At 46.1% G+C, this 17,260-nt stretch overlaps 1 protein-coding gene across 2 annotated transcripts in view; it reads right to left on the reverse strand.

Annotated features, from left to right (window-relative positions):
• The window catches only part of WDR35 (WD repeat domain 35), a 105,434-nt gene that overhangs the window by 87,173 nt on the left and 1,001 nt on the right, over positions 1–17,260 (reverse strand). For both annotated transcript variants that reach the window (XM_056564259.1, XM_056564260.1), the window contains exons 2-4: positions 4,708–4,825; positions 1,897–1,968; positions 572–664 (exon numbers count right to left, since the gene is read on the reverse strand). In XM_056564259.1, coding sequence (XP_056420234.1) covers positions 572–664; positions 1,897–1,968; positions 4,708–4,825 — 283 coding nt within the window. The remainder of the gene's footprint in view (positions 1–571; positions 665–1,896; positions 1,969–4,707; positions 4,826–17,260) is intronic.

Below are 17,260 nucleotides of genomic sequence, written 5' to 3' on the forward strand. Positions count from 1 at the left end.
AGATATGAGGACAGGATAGGAGGTCAGGATATGAGGATGTGATAGGAGGTCGGGATAGGAGGTGGGATAGGAGGTCGAGATATGAGGTCGGGATATGAGGACAGGATATGAGGTCGAGATAGGAGGACGGGATATGATGATGGGATATGAGGTCGAGATAGGAGGTCTGAATATGAGGTCGAGATATGATGACAGGATATGAGGAGGGGATATGAGGTTGAGATATGAGGAAGGGATATGGGGTTGGGATATGAAGTCAAAAGCTTCCTCCTTTGCTGATTTCCCTCCCCAACAAGGATTAGGAAGGAAAAATCGGGCAATGCCGGGTACTCAGCTAGTACATATATATATATACACACATACACATACTGTATATGGTCTAGTGCAGTGGTCTCCAACCTGTGGGCCTCTAGAAGCTGCAAAACTAGAACTCCTAGCATTCAGGCATGCTCGGAGTTTTGCAACATCTGGAGGTCCACAGGTTGGAGACCACTGGTCTAGTGGGTGACATACATATACAGCTATATAGTAAATAAATCAAAATGTACTTGGAGGTGGGTTTTAAGATTACCTTTGTACAGCATCCAGACAATGATAAGTCCATTCTGATCACTTGTGGTCAATTTCTGAAAATGCTCATTCCATGTCACCACTTGTACAGATCCTGTAGGAGATATATGGCATTAATACAATTTTACCAGATATCCATTGGTTTTTACTGCAATCGTTTCACTTCTCAATGTATCAGTCATCCTTATTATCATAACCATGAGTGGTTGGTTTGCTGCTTCACTCTTCTCTGAGCGGTGGCAGTGCCTCCATAATCATTTTAATATTTCTCATATATTTCCAGTTCTACAACACTTAAGATGTATATGTTTCACTCATATTAGGAGACCTTGCTATCATAAGCTGCAGACCTATAATTTATTGACCACTTAAAGGGGTATTCCGGCTTTATACATCTTATCCCCTATCCAAAGGATAGGGGATAAGATGTACGATCGCAAGGTCCAGCTGCTGGGGACCCCCGCGATCTCGTGTAGCAGTCCACGGTCATGCCCCCTAGTGATGTCACGCCCCTCCATTCATGTTTATGGGAGCGTGCGTGACGGCCATCATGCCCCCTCCCATAGACATGAATGGAGGGAGCGTGGTGTGACGTCACTAGGGGGCGTGGCCGTGATACCATGTCCCATCTCGAATGCAGCGCTCGGCACAGAATGCAGGGGGCTGCACCGAGATCGCGGGGTCCTCCGATCATACATCTTATCCCCTATGCTTTGGATAGGGGATAAGATGTATAAAGCCAGAATACCCCTTTAATATGTGCTGTCATGGCATACAGACCTAATGAAGCTGAGACTGAAGGTTTTTCAGGCTAATATAATTGATGGCCATAAATTGCTGATCAGCTGGGTGCTGACCCCCAGGACCCCTACAGATCAGCGGTTTGGCACCCAGAATACATAGTAGACAGGGCTGGAAGTAGTTCACTGAGTAGTGGCCAGGCCTGGGTATAACAGCTCAGCTTATGTGAACAGGAGCTGAGTTGCAGTAACGTGGCACTACCACCACTGACCCCATTTTCTGTGTAGTGAAAGCGCAAAACAGCTGATCGGTGGTAGTGCCTGGGTCGGAGCCCCATTGATCAGCGACTGATGGCTTATCCAGAGGATTATTAGCTCTGAAAACCCCTTCAGCCTCTGAAATGAAGAGTCATCTAGACTTAAATGGACAACTTCTGCAAGGCTTGGTTCAAACAATTCTCACATGATAACGGCCGATCATAGCTCTTAAAGCTGAGCAATCCCAATCTGAACCATAGGCTACAATTTAAGTGTAAATGACAAAAACATTCTCCAACCCAGGATATGTATCTCACAGGAACCTTACCACTGTGTCCCTCCAGGGTCTGATTCATGGACAGGTTACTGGGTGCGGCAAGCCCTTTCAGCCTGGCATCATCTAGGAAGAGAAATCATTTGTTTAGGTGAACAGTTTTCAGATAAAAATCTTGTTCAGTGATAAAATAATTGTTTCTTTTTTAAATGAAAGGAGTGCTCCAGGTAAGTGTAAATATACAATAATATATATAAAACTAAAAGAAAGATCCAAAACCACCACACTATATGTTCCCTGTAAGTGATCCTGCCTGATATGCATGGTTCCTGTGGCCCCTGTTGTCTTCTCTGGCTGCTTGATATTCTTTGCCATCCTTCTCTCCCCTTTAGCATGAATACTACATTTCCAGGCAGCCACTGCAGCGCTGCTTTGACTTCAGCTTCAGCTCCCTTTCTGCAAGCATTCCCCACTCTCCTGCTCTGTGAAGAGAGATATACAGTGTCTGACTGGCTACGGCAGCATCATTCATCAGTGCAGGGCAAAACCCACCTCGTCCTGGTCTCTCAGGAGGGTGGGGGGTGTTTTCAAAGAGGGACTTGGACTGAGATAAAGTGGATGGCTGGATGACATATTTTCCTCGCTCTCTGCATGTAAGTGACAACCAAAAGAAGGGAAACTGCTCTATATAGCTAATGAATGATAATTAGATAATTAAAAAGGTTGGTGAGAGGGAAAGTACGGGCTATGGGTTTAATTCCCCAGAGTATTCCTTTAATATAAATCAACTAGAAACAGCATAATACGTATTAAACAGTAATGGTATTTATATGAAAAATCATCTGAGTTTGGTTATTGGGATTATTCACAGTCCATGGCATAAAAGGCACTGACCAATCATTACCCTTAGAGGAACAGCCCAGTAATACCACAGAACCTCTCTCTTTTTGGTTTATGGCACAGAGCTCTTCTATTGGTCATATTATCACAGCTCACACCAGGCATCGATAATATCCACACATCATCTATTCCAATAATACACCAAATTGTGCATTTAAAATTCTCAGTACAGGCCACATAGCCTGAGCTTAGGGTTTAAACGGGAAAAACGTGGACTGTTCTTAAAGGGGTACTTCGCCCCTAGACATCTTATCCTCTATCCAAAGATGTCTGATCGCTGGGGTCCCGCCACTGGGGACCCCCCACGATCTCCCTGCTGCACCCAGCGTTCGTTTAGAGCGTCGGATGAAGCGATGGAGGCTCGTGACGTCACGGTCACACCCCGCTCGTGACGTCACGGCCACAACCCCTCAATGCAAGTCCATGGACTTGCATTGAGGGGGCGTGTCCGTGATGTCACGAGCGGGGCGTGACCACATCACGAGCCTCCGCCCGCATCGCCAGTCATCCAGCACAGAGCGAAGTTCCCTCTGTGCCCTGGATCTCTGAGGTGTCGCAGACGAGATTGCAGGGGTCCCCAGCGGCAAAACTCCCGCGATCAGACATCTTATCACCTATGCTTAGGATAGGGGATAAGATGTCTAAGGGAGGAGTACCCCTTTAATGTGGAAAATGCTCCAATTTCCACATCAAAAACTGTGCTGTGGCTGCCACCTTTGAAAACCCCACTCCTATTGATTTCAATGGAAGCTGGGGAAATGTGTGAAAAAGTAAGGTCATTTTTTTACTGCATTGCTCAGTGCTGATGTTCCCATTGAAATCATGGCTGCCCCTTCCTGTCACAGTCTGCAGCTCAAAGAAAGTGCTTTTGCCCACGTGAATGTGTCCTGAACTGGTCTCATCACTGGTTCAGGTTGATACTTTCTTCTGCCTCCTGCAGTTAAGCAATGATCAGAAGCCCCATGAAGAATGAATGGATTGCTGGTGGAGCATGTGCATGTCGGGGGACAAATTAACTCTTTTCTTGGGACCAGTGGAGGTCCCAGCAGTCAGAGCCCCACCAGCTAGTTTCCCCTATAATATAACTTTGGATCGGGAGTGGTCCCTTTAAGGTCTAAAATAGGCTGGTTCCTAAAGGGTTAATAGAAAGAAATGGCCTGGATCGTGGTTTTAAGAGACATTGGACACATGGATCCTACTTAATCTACAAGAAGAATGTGCAAGTCGGTCAACTGAATTGATGTGTATTGTATTTGTGTTTGTTATATGAGACGAAAGCTGCGCTGGGGTTAATATCTGCAAGAAATACATTTATTTTCTTAAAAGGGTAACATTTTGTTCCGAACACTTGGAGCGGGCGGCTGAGGTCGTGACATCACGGCCACGCCCCTCGTGACTTCACACCACGCCCCATCAATGCTAGTCTATGGGAGAGGGCATGCCCGTGACGTCGCAACCCCGTTGTCCGCACCCAGCATTCTCAATGAACGCCGGGTGCTGCACAGAGATCCAGGGGTCCCCGCGATCTGACATCTTATGCCCTTTCCTTTGGATAGGGGATAAGATGACTAGGGACGGAGTACCCCTTTAAGATGATTTCATAACTAATGTGGTAGAGGAAACTCATAGATGAGAAAGAACATGTCAACACCTTGAGCTCCTCAGGAGCCTGGTCATTGCTTCTCATCTACACAGCCAAAACCCAGATATGAGGAGCCCATCTGAAAATATTGGCCTACAGAAAGCAAACCTCCGGAGATGCTTCTCCCTCCCCCTCCATGAAGATAATCATCAGTCTTCACCCAGAGGCTATAGAAAAGCTGAAGGATCCACTTTGTGCCCGTGCCCTGGCATCAGTTCATATAAACATCCTGGCAGAAATCTATCTGCTGTGTAGAGAATGAATATACTGAATTCCGTCCAAAATGTGAGAGAAAAATTCACAGGACATGTCCTTTCATTCACCTGTTTGCATTTCCAGTTTCAGGACTTTGAGCAGCCCGGATTCCCCTCCACATGCTATGTAGCCCTGGTCTTTGTTCCACGATAAGCATTTTAAGCGGATGTTGTTGGGAATGGCAATCTATAAGGAAACCGAAATAAAATATTTACAGTAACATTGTGTGCAAGGTGACATTTTACCCTGTCACTGCGAGAAGTTTCAGGATTATAGTCACACAGGATGACAAACCAAGTGAGCAACACAAAGAAGGTGTTTGTGAGAGAAATATAGGTGCTAGACGCATAAACATTATATGTACATGATCATAATTAGATACTGAGTAATATATCACTTTTTTGTGGGATAGGATAGGTACCATATAACAAACATTTAGTAGAAAAAGGCTTAAAAATTCAGGTTTAAAGGGGTACTCCGGTGAAAACCTTTTTTCTTTTAAATCAACTGGTGTCAGAAAGTTAAACATATTTGTAAATTACTTCTATTAAAAAATCTTAATCCTTCCAGTACTTATTAGCTGCTGAATGCTACAAAGGAAATTCCTTTCTTTTTGGAACACTGATGACATCACGAACACAGTGCTCTCTGCTGACATCTCTGTCCATTTTAGCAACCATGCATAGCAGATGTATGCTAAGGGCAGCATGGTGGCTCAGTGGTTAGCACTGCTGCCTTGCAGTGCTGGGGACTTGGGTTCAAATCCCACTAAGGACAACAATAAATAAAGCGGTATTATTATTCTAATAACGTCAGCAGAGAGAACTGTGCACGTGATGTCATCAGAGAGCATTCCAAAAAGAAAAGAATTTCCTCTGTAGTATTCAGCAGCTAATAAGTACAGGAAGGATTAAGATTTTTTAATAGAAGTAATTTACAAATATGTTTAACTTTCTGCCACAAGTTGATTTAAAAGAAAAAAGGTTTTCACCAGAGTACCCCTTTAAGTGGGTACTTCCACATATGGTTATATCCAAAAGATGTGTTACTCGCACTACTAAGCTGTTTTTGGCATCACGGCCACTGCAAACAGGCCAGATGGACCTTCGGACTCCTTATTCTTTAGACCGATACAGAGGACACAAAATACCATTTTAATAAAGACTGTACAGTAGGGATAACAGTATAGGCCCTTTAAGGCTTCGTTCACATTATGTTTGTTACATACGGGGACCGGATCCGGCTGAGAGATGGGAAAACCGGGCGCTCCCATCCGGATCTGGTCCTCGTATGTAACAAAAGTAATGTGAATGCAGCCTAATATGGCCTGATCCTGGCCCCTAAAAGAGTCTTAAAGGGGTACTCCGCTGGTCAGCATTTGGAACAAAATGTTCCGAATGCTTAGATCCGGCGCCGGGAGCTCGTGACGTCATAGCCCCACCTCTCATGGAGTCACACCCCGCCCCCTCAATACAAGTCTATGGGAGAGGGCGTGACAGCTGTCACGCCCTCTCCCACAGACTTGCATTGAGGGGGCGGCGTGTGACGCCATGAGAGGTGGGGCTATGACGTCACGAGCTCCCAGCGCCGGATCTAAGCATTCGGAACATTTTGTTCAAAATGCTGACCAGCGGAGTACCCCTTTAACAAAGCCTGATCAGGTGTCAACGAACAAGTGTTTGCTTATTCATTAGCTGATAGCTGGTCCTTTTGCATGGGCCAATAATCGAGAACCAGTGTTCCTATCAACACTCATTTAGCCTAGTGCTGGGCGATATGACCAAAAATGAGTATCACGGTATTTTTTTTAAAGTATCACGGTACCACTGTATTTCACGGTATTTTTTTTTTTTCATGCAGGACTGGGGGTTAACCTAATTTTCTAATAATTTAGACAAATTACTGCAGGTATTTGTGTGTGTGTGGGGGGGGGTGTCAGAACATCAGTGTATCTCAACCAGGGTGCCTCCAGCTGTTGCAAAACTACAACTCCCAGCATGCCCGGACAGCCTTCGGCTGTCCGGCCATGCTGGGAGTTGTAGTCTTGCAACAGCTGGATGCACACTGGTTGGGGAAACAGCGTTTTATTTTTTTTTTACACTTTCTTTAAATTCCACATACATTTCAATGGAGGTCCATAGACCTCCATTGATCTGTGCTGATTTGGTTGAGCCTGCTTTAGGCTTTTATCCTTCTGCCTTCAATCAAGTACTTTGGATTTATAGTACAGTTTGGTGTGGTTATGGTGATACTAAATGTATGCTAAATGTAAAAATAAATAAATATTGGGGGAGATTTATCAAAACCTGTCCAGGGGGAAGTTGCTGAGTTGCCCATAGCAACCAATCTGAATGGTTGCCGGATATGTTTTGATAAATCTCCCCCATTGTGTTTATATGTTTCCTGTATTTTTATCACTAGTTTTCATATTTTTTTTTACGTTTGTTAATACTATAATTAGATTTTTGTAAATTAAAGGGGTATTCCAGGAAAAATCTTTCTTTTATATCAATTGTCTCCAGGAAGTTAAACAGAATTGTAAATTACTTCTATTAAAAAATCTTAATCCTCCTAATAATTATCAGCTGCTGAAGTTGAGTTGTTCTTTTCTGTCCGACAACAGTGCTCTCTGCTGACATCTCTGCTTGTCTCGGGAACTGCACAGAGTAGAAGAGGTTTGCTATGGGGATTTGCTTCTACTCTGGACAGTTCCCGAGACAGAGAGCACTTAGCCAGAAAAGAACAACTTAACTTCGGCAGCTCATAAGTACTGAAAGGATTAAGATTTTTAAATAGAAGTCATTTACATATCTGTTTAACTTTCTGGAGCCAGTTGATTTATAAAAAAAAAAAGTTTTTTCCTGGATTACCCTTTAATGTCTACGCAAAGCACTGTACAGTGATCCCACAGTTACAATATTAATCAGCAGCACAAAACCGCACTATGCTATAGGGAGGTGCTACTAGACAGCAAATCAGTGCATGCACTTTAATAAGCCAGCACTGTCTGTAGCATTGCATGTTGGGTATTACTTCAAGTTACAATGGCCCAGGAAACCCCATTGTATGGCGGAAATATTGTAGGGATCAATGTCCTACAGGTATACATATACTGAAATAAATAAGCCGCACGTGCACAGACTTGAGTGTAAGTAGGTATGTGCTAACAAAACAACATCACAAAACTGTTATTTATAGGGGCCTTTAACCTCTTAAGGACCAATGACGTCCTGGGACGTCATGGCACCCTGGGCCTTAAGGACCAATGACGTCCCACGACGTCATGGCCTTTTCCGGTCCCTGCCGCTCGCCGGGCAGAGATCGGAACTGGATGCCTGCTGAAATCCTTCAGCAGGCATCCAGGGCAAACGCCGAGGGGGGCCATGCGATATGCGGCGATACCGGGCTGATCGGGTCTCTGGGACCCGACCGCCCGGTAATTTTGCATGATTCCGGCTGTCCCAGACAGCCAGGACCATGCTGGAGCCTAGGAGCGAGGTGGCAAGCCTGCCACCTCCTCCTATCCCCTGCGATTCTTCGGTTAGTTAACCAACCAATCGGAGGAGGGGGGGCGGTTACTTCCTCTCGCCCTGACCGGCCCCTGAAAGTCCGGAGAGGACGGGAGGAAGACCGGAGGACGCGGCGGGGGACGGGGGAGTGCTGGGGCCCGGCCCCGGTACTTACCTCGTCCCTGAAGACCCGGATCCCGGCGTGAAGACGGCAGTGGCGGCGACAGGTGAGTTGATCTTCAGCCGCAGTCGGGCCCTTTACAGCAATGCACGTCGCCGTAAAGCGACATGCATCATTGCTGTATTGGGACCCTGTATACTACAACTCCCAGCATGCCCAGACAGCCCTTTGCATCTGGGCATGCTGGGAGTTGTAGTTTTGCAACATCTGGAGGTCCGCAGTTTTGGGACCACTGTGCCCTTCCAGATGTTGCAAAACTACACATCCTCAGCATTCCCTTACTGTCCAGGCATGCTGGGAGTTGTAGTTCTGTAACATCTGGCCCTTCAGATGTTGCAGAACTAAAACTCCCAGCATGCCTGGACAGTTTTGGCATACTGGGAGTTGTAGTTTTGCAACATCTTGAAGGGCACAGATTGGGAGCCACTGTATTAGTGGTCTACAAACTGTGGTCCTCCAGATGTTGCAAAACTACAACTCCAAGCATGCTGGGAGTTGTAGTTCGGCAACATCTGGCTCTAAAGATGTTGCCGAACTACTACTTCCAGCATGCCTGAGAATGCTGAGAGTTGTAGTTTTGCAACAACAGGAGGCACACTGGTTGGGAAACATTGTCTGTTTCCTAACTCTGTGTTTCCCAACCCGTGTGCCTCCAGCTGTTGTAAAACTATAACTACCAGCATGCACAGATAGACCGTGCATCCTGGGAGTTGTAGTTTTGCAACAGCTTCAGGTCCCCCCCCCCCCCTGTGAATGTACAGGATACATTCACATGGGGAGGGGGCTTACAGTGAGTATCAGGCTGCAAGTTTGCAATGCAGCAAATTTTGCGCGGCAGCTCGAACTCGCAGTGGGAAACTCGCTGTAATCCCCCGCCCGTGTGACTGTACCCTAAAAACACTACACTACACTAACACAAAATAAAATAAAAAGTTAAAAACACTAAATATACACATACCCCTACACAGCCCCCCTCCACTCCCCAATAAAAATGAAAAACGTCTGGTACGCCACTGTTTTCAAAATGGAGCCTCCAGCTGTTGCAAAACAACAACTCCCAGTATTGCCGGACAGCCGTTGACTGTCCAGGCATGCTGGGAGTTTTGCAACAGCTGGAGGCACCCTGTTTGGGAATCACTGGCGTAGAATACCCCTATGCAAATCCCTAATTCAGGCCTCAAATGCGCATGGCGCTCTCACTTCGGAGCCCTGTCGTATTTCAAGGCAACAGTTTAGTGCCACATATGGGGTATCGCCGTACTCGGGAGAAATTGCCTAACAAATTTTGGGGGGCTTTTTCTCCTTTCACCCCTTATGAAAAGGTGAAGTTGGGGTCTACACCAGCATGTTAGTGTAAAAAAATAAATTTAAAAATAAAAAAAAAATAAAACATGCTGGTGTTGCCCCATACTTTTCATTTTGACAAGAGGTAAAAGGGAAAAAAGCCCCCCAAAATTTGTAATGCAATTTCTCCCGACTACGGAGATACCCCATGTGGGCGCAAAGTGCTCTGGGGGCGCACAACAAGGCCCAGAAGGGAGAGTGCACCATGTACATTTGAGGTGATTTGCACAGGGGTGAATGATTGTTAGAGCGGTTTTGACAAACGCAAAAAAAAAAAAAAAAAACACATGTGACCCCATTTCGGAAACTACACCCCTCACGGAATGTAATGAGGGGTGCAGTGACGAATTTACACCCCACTGGTGTCTGACAGATCTTTGGAACAGTGGGCTGCGCAAATTAAAAATTTTGTACAGCCCACTGTTCCAAAGATATGACAGACACCAGTGGGGGGGTAAATACTCACTGTACCCCTTGTTACGTTCCTCAAGGGGTCTAGTTTCCAAAATGGTATGCCATGTGGGGGTTATTTTGCTGTCCTGGCTTCCTAAATGCGACATGCCCCCCGAGCAAAATTTGCTCTCAAAAAGCCAAATATGACTCCTTCTCTTCTGAGCATTGTAGTTCGCCCATAGTGCACTTCAAGTGAACTTATGGGGTACCTCCATACTCAGAAGAGATGGGGTTACAAATTTTGGGGGGTATTTTCTGCTATTAACCCTTGCATAAATGTGAAATTTGGGGGGAAACACATTTCAGTGAAATTTTTTTACATATGCAAAAGTCGTGAAACACCTGTCGGGTATTAAGGCTCACTTTATTCCTTGTTACGTTCCTCAAGGGGTCTAGTTTCCAAAATGGTATGCCATGTGGGTATTTTTTGCTGTCCTGGCACCATAGGGGCTTCCTAAATGCGACATGCCCCCGAGCAAAATTTGCTCTCAAAGAGCCAAATATGACTCCTTCTCTTCCGAGCATTGAAGTTCGCCCATAGTGCACTTCAGGTCAACTTATGGGGTACCTCCATACTCAGAAGAGATGGGGTTACAAATTTTGGGGGGTATTTTCTGCTATTAACCCTTGCATAAATGTGAAATTTGGGAGGAAACACATTTCAGTGAAATTTTTTTACATATGCAAAAGTCGTGAAACACCTGTCGGGTATTAAGGCTCACTTTATTCCTTTTACGTTACTCAAGGGGTCTAGTTTCCAAAATGGTATGCCATGTGGTTTTGTTTTCCTGTTCTGGCACCATAGGGGCTTCCTAAATGCAACATGCCCCCCAAAAACCATTTCAGAAAAACGTACTCTCCAAAATCCCCTTGTCGCTCCTTCGCTTCTGAGCCCTCTACTGCGCCCGCCAAACAATTTATATAGACATATGAGGTATGTGCTTACTCGAGACACATTGGGCTACAAACATAAGTATACATTTTCTCCTTTTACCCCTTGTAAAAATTCAAAACTTGGGTCTACAAGAACATATGAGTGTAAAAAATGAAGATTGTGAATTTTCTCCTTCACTTTGCTGCTATTCCTGTGAAACACCTAAAGGGTTAAAATGCTGACTGAATGTCATTTTGAATACTTTGGGGGGTGCAGTTTTTATAATGGGGTCATTTGTGGGGTATTTCTAATATGAAGACCCTTCAAATCCACTTCAAACCTGAACTGGTCCCTGAAAAATTGTGATTTTGGAAATTTTGTGAAAAATTGGAAAATTGCTGCTGAACTTTGAAGCCCTCTGGTGTCTTCCAAAAGTAAAAACACGTACATTTTATGATGCAAACATAAAGTGGACATATTGTATATGTGAATAAAAAAAATGATTTGGAATATCCATTTTCCTTACAAGCAGAGAGCTTCAAAGTTAGAAAATGCAAAATTTTCTATTTTTTCATCAAATTTTGGAATTTTTCACTAAGAAACGATGAAAGTATCGACAAAATTTTACTAATAACATAAAGTAGAATATGTCACGAAAAAACAATTTCGGAATCAGAGTGAGAGGTAAAAGCATTCCAGAGTTATTAATGTTTAAAGTGACAGTGGTCAGATGTTCAAAAAACGCTCTGGTCCTAAGGTGTAAAATGGCCTGCTCCTTAAGGGGTTAAATGAATCCCGGACTTTCTACCGATATAGGCTACAAGTATAGATATAGCATCACAATGTCACAACAGCATGGTGCGGCTCTCCACATTCATCTCCAATACTGTCAGCTTCACTAACAGGACAGAATAGGGACTATAATGGGGTCTCCATCATTCTGACAAGAACAATAGGGCTGTATTCTCAGCACTATCCCAAGAATGTGAACAGAGCTTTAGGCATGTATACCTTGATTTAGTAGAAAGTCCCCCAAACCCTCCCCCCCCACATGCTCTTCGGGTCACCAGCTGTGATGTCATACTCATGGGGTTACCCGCTGTGATGTCATGCTCATTGGGTCAACAGCTGTCATGCTTATCGGGTCACAAGCTGTGATGTCACGCTCACCAGTCACCAGCTATGATACCACACTGATAGAGTCACCAGCTATGATGTCATGCTCATTAGTAACCAGCTGTGATGTCACGCTCACCAGTCACCAGCTATGATACCACACTGATAGGGTCACCAGCTATGATGTCACACTCATTAGTAACCAGCTGTAATGTCACGCCAATCAGTCACCATAATGTCACGCTCATGGGGTCACCAGCTGTGATGTCATGCTCATCGGGTCATCAGCTGTGATGTCATGCTCATCGGGTCATCAGCTGTGATGTCATGCTCATTAGGTCATCAGCTGTGATGTCATGCTCATCGGGTCACCAGCTGTGATGTCATGCTCATCGGGTCATCAGCTGTGATGTCATGCTCATCGGGTCATCAGCTGTGATGTCATGCTCATCGGGTCATCAGCTATGATGTCATGCTCATCGGGTCATCAGCTGTGATGTCATGCTCATTAGGTCATCAGCTGTCATGTCATGCTCATCGGGTCATCAGCTGTCATGTCATGCTCATTAGGTCATCAGCTGTGATGTCATGCTCATTAGGTCATCAGCTGTGATGTCATGCTCATCGGGTCATCAGCTGTGATGTCATGCTCATTAGGTCATCAGCTGTGATGTCATGCTCATTAGGTCATCAGCTGTGATGTCATGCTCATCGGGTCATCAGCTGTGATGTCATGCTCATTGGGTCACCAGCTGTGATGTCATGCTCATCGAGTCATCAGCTGTGATGTCATGCTCATCGGGTCATCAGCTGTGATGTCATGCTCATCGGGTCATCAGCTGTGATGTCATGCTCATCGGGTCATCAGCTGTGATGTCATGCTCATCAGGTGTGATGTCATGCTCATCGGGTCACCAACTGTGATGTCATGCTCATCGGGTCACCAACTGTGATGTCATGCTCATTGGGTTACCAGCTGTGATGTCATGCTCATCGGGTCATCAGCTGTGATGTCATGCTCATCAGGTCACCAGCTGTGATGTCATGCTCATCGGGTCATCAGCTATGATGTCATGCTCATCGGGTCATCAGTTGTGATGTCATGCTCATTAGGTCATCAGCTGTGATGTCATGCTCATCTGGTCATCAGCTGTGATGTCATGCTCATTAGGTCATCAGCTGTGATGTCATGCTCATCGGGTCATCAGCTGTGATGTCATGCTCATTGGGTCACCAGCTGTGATGTCATGCTCATCGAGTCATCAGCTTTGATGTCATGCTCATCGGGTCACCAGCTGTAATGTCATGCTCATCGGGTCACCAGCTGTGATGTCATGCTCATCGGGTCATCAGCTGTGATGTCATGCTCATCGGGTCATCAGCTGTGATGTCATGCTCATCGGGTCATCAGCTGTGATGTCATGCTCATCAGGTGTGATGTCATGCTCATCGGGTCACCAACTGTGATGTCATGCTCATCGGGTCACCAACTGTGATGTCATGCTCATTGGGTTACCAGCTGTGATGTCATGCTCATCGAGTCATCAGCTGTGATGTCATGCTCATCAGGTCACCAGCTGTGATGTCATGCTCATCGGGTCATCAGCTGTGATGTCATGCTCATCGGGTCATCAGTTGTGATGTCATGCTCATCGGGTCATCAGTTGTGAAGTCATGCTCATCTGGTCATCAGCTGTGATGTCATGCTCATCGGGTCATCAGTTGTGATGTCATGCTCATCGGGTCATCTGCTGTGATGTCATGCTCATTGGGTCACCAGCTGTGATGTCATGCTCATCAGTCACCAGCTATGATACCACACTAATGGGGTCACCAACTGTGATGTCATGCTCATCGGGTCATCAGCTGTGGTGTCATGCTAATTGGGTCACCAGCTATGATGTCATGATCATCGGGTCATCAGCTGTGATGTCATGCTCATTAGGTCATCAGCTGTCATGTCACGCTCATCAGTCACCAGCTATGATACCACACTAATGGGGTCACCAGCTGTGATGTCAAGCTCATGGGGTCACCAGTTATGATGTCATGCTCATTAGTAACCAGCTGTGATGTCATGCTCATCGGGTCATCAGTTGTGATGTCATGCTCATCTGGTCATCAGCTGTGATGTCATGCTCATCGGGTCATCAGTTGTGATGTCATGCTCATCGGGTCATCAGTTGTGATGTCATGCTCATCCGGTCACCAGCTGTGATGTCATGCTCATCGGGTCATCAGCTATGATGTCATGCTCATCGGGTCATCAGTTGTGATGTCATGCTCATTAGGTCATCAGCTGTGATGTCATGCTCATCTGGTCATCAGCTGTGATGTCATGCTCATTAGGTCATCAGCTGTGATGTCATGCTCATCGGGTCATCAGCTGTGATGTCATGCTCATTGGGTCACCAGCTGTGATGTCATGCTCATCGAGTCATCAGCTGTGATGTCATGCTCATCGGGTCACCAGCTGTAATGTCATGCTCATCGGGTCACCAGCTGTGATGTCATGCTCATCGGGTCATCAGCTGTGATGTCATGCTCATCGGGTCATCAGCTGTGATGTCATGCTCATCGGGTCATCAGCTGTGATGTCATGCTCATCAGGTGTGATGTCATGCTCATCGGGTCACCAACTGTGATGTCATGCTCATCGGGTCACCAACTGTGATGTCATGCTCATTGGGTTACCAGCTGTGATGTCATGCTCATCGAGTCATCAGCTGTGATGTCATGCTCATCAGGTCACCAGCTGTGATGTCATGCTCATCGGGTCATCAGCTGTGATGTCATGCTCATCGGGTCATCAGTTGTGATGTCATGCTCATCGGGTCATCAGTTGTGAAGTCATGCTCATCTGGTCATCAGCTGTGATGTCATGCTCATCGGGTCATCAGTTGTGATGTCATGCTCATCGGGTCATCTGCTGTGATGTCATGCTCATTGGGTCACCAGCTGTGATGTCATGCTCATCAGTCACCAGCTATGATACCACACTAATGGGGTCACCAACTGTGATGTCATGCTCATCGGGTCATCAGCTGTGGTGTCATGCTAATTGGGTCACCAGCTATGATGTCATGATCATCGGGTCATCAGCTGTGATGTCATGCTCATTAGGTCATCAGCTGTCATGTCACGCTCATCAGTCACCAGCTATGATACCACACTAATGGGGTCACCAGCTGTGATGTCAAGCTCATGGGGTCACCAGTTATGATGTCATGCTCATTAGTAACCAGCTGTGATGTCATGCTCATCGGGTCATCAGTTGTGATGTCATGCTCATCTGGTCATCAGCTGTGATGTCATGCTCATCGGGTCATCAGTTGTGATGTCATGCTCATCGGGTCATCAGTTGTGATGTCATGCTCATCGGGTCATCAGCTGTGATGTCATGCTCATTGGGTCACCAGCTGTGATGTCATGCTCATCAGTCACCAGCTATGATACCACACTAATGGGGTCACCAACTGTGATGTCATGCTCATCGGGTCATCAGCTGTGGTGTCATGCTAATTGGGTCACCAGCTATGATGTCATGATCATCGGGTCATCAGCTGTGATGTCATGCTCATTAGGTCATCAGCTGTCATGTCACGCTCATCAGTCACCAGCTATGATACCACACTAATGGGGTCACCAGCTGTGATGTCATGCTCATTAGTAATCAGCTGTGATGTCATGCTCATCTGGTCATCAATTGTGATGTCATGCTCATCTGGTCATCAGCTGTGATGTCATGCTCATCGGGTCACCAGCTGTGATGTCATGCTCATTGGGTCACCAGCTGTGATGTCATGCTCATTGGGTCACCAGCTGTGATGTCATGCTCATCGGGTCACCAGCTGTGATGTCATGCTCATCGGGTCATCAGCTGTGATGTCATGCTCATCAGTCACCAGCTATGATACCACACTAATGGGGTCACCAACTGTGATGTCATGCTCATTGGGTCACCAGCTGTGATGTCATGCTCATCGGGTCATCAACTGTGATGTCATGCTCATCGGGTCATTAGCTGTGATGTCATGCTCATTAGGTCAACAGCTGTGATGTCATGCTCATTGGGTCACCAGCTATGATGTCATGCTCATCGGGTCACCAGCTGTGATGTCATGCTCATCGGGTCATCAGTTGTGATGTCATGCTCATCGGGTCACCAACTGTGATGTTATGCTCATCGGGTCACCAGCTGTGATGTCATGCTCATCGAGTCATCAGCTGTGATGTCATACTCATCGAGTCATCAGCTGTGATGTCATATTCATCGGGTCACCAGCTGTGATGTCATGCTCATTGGGTCACCAGCTGTGATGTCATGCTAATTGGGTCACCAGCTGTGATGTCATGCTCATTGGGTCACCAGCTGTGATGTCATGCTCATCAGTCACCAGCTATGATACCACACTAATGGGGTCACCAGCTATGATGTCATGATCATCGGGTCATCAGCTGTGATGTCATGCTCATTAGGTCATCAGCTGTGATGTCATGCTCATTGGGTCACCAACTGTGATGTCATGCTCATTGGGTCATCAGCTGTGATGTCATGCTCATCGAGTCATCAGCTGTGATGTCATGCTCATCGGGTCACCAGCTGTGATGTCATGCTCATTGGGTCACCAGCTGTGATGTCATGCTCATCGGGTCATCAGCTGTGGTGTCATGCTAATTGGGTCACCAGCTATGATGTCATGGTCATCGGGTCATCAGTTGTGATGTCATGCTCATCTGGTCATCAGCTGTGATGTCATGCTCATCAGGTCATCAATTGTGATGTCATGCTCATCGGGTCATCAGCTGTGATGTCATGCTAATCGGGTCATCAGCTGTGATGTCATGCTCTTCGGGTCATCAGCTGTGGTGTCATGCTAATTGGGTCACCAGCTATGATGTCATGCTCATTAGGTCATCAGCTGTCATGTTACGCTCATCAGTCACCAGCTATGATACCCCACTAATGGGGTCACCAGCTGTGATGTCAAGCTCATGGGGTCACCAGCTATGATGTCATGCTCATTAGTAACCAGCTGTGATGTCATGCTCATCGGGTCATCAGTTGTGATGTCATGCTCATCTGGTCATCAGCTGTGATGTCATGCTCATCGGGTCATAAGTTGTGATGTCATGCTCATCGG

The sequence above is a fragment of the Hyla sarda genome, chromosome 3, assembly GCF_029499605.1.
Source record: "Hyla sarda isolate aHylSar1 chromosome 3, aHylSar1.hap1, whole genome shotgun sequence".
Classification (NCBI taxonomy): domain Eukaryota; kingdom Metazoa; phylum Chordata; class Amphibia; order Anura; family Hylidae; genus Hyla; species Hyla sarda.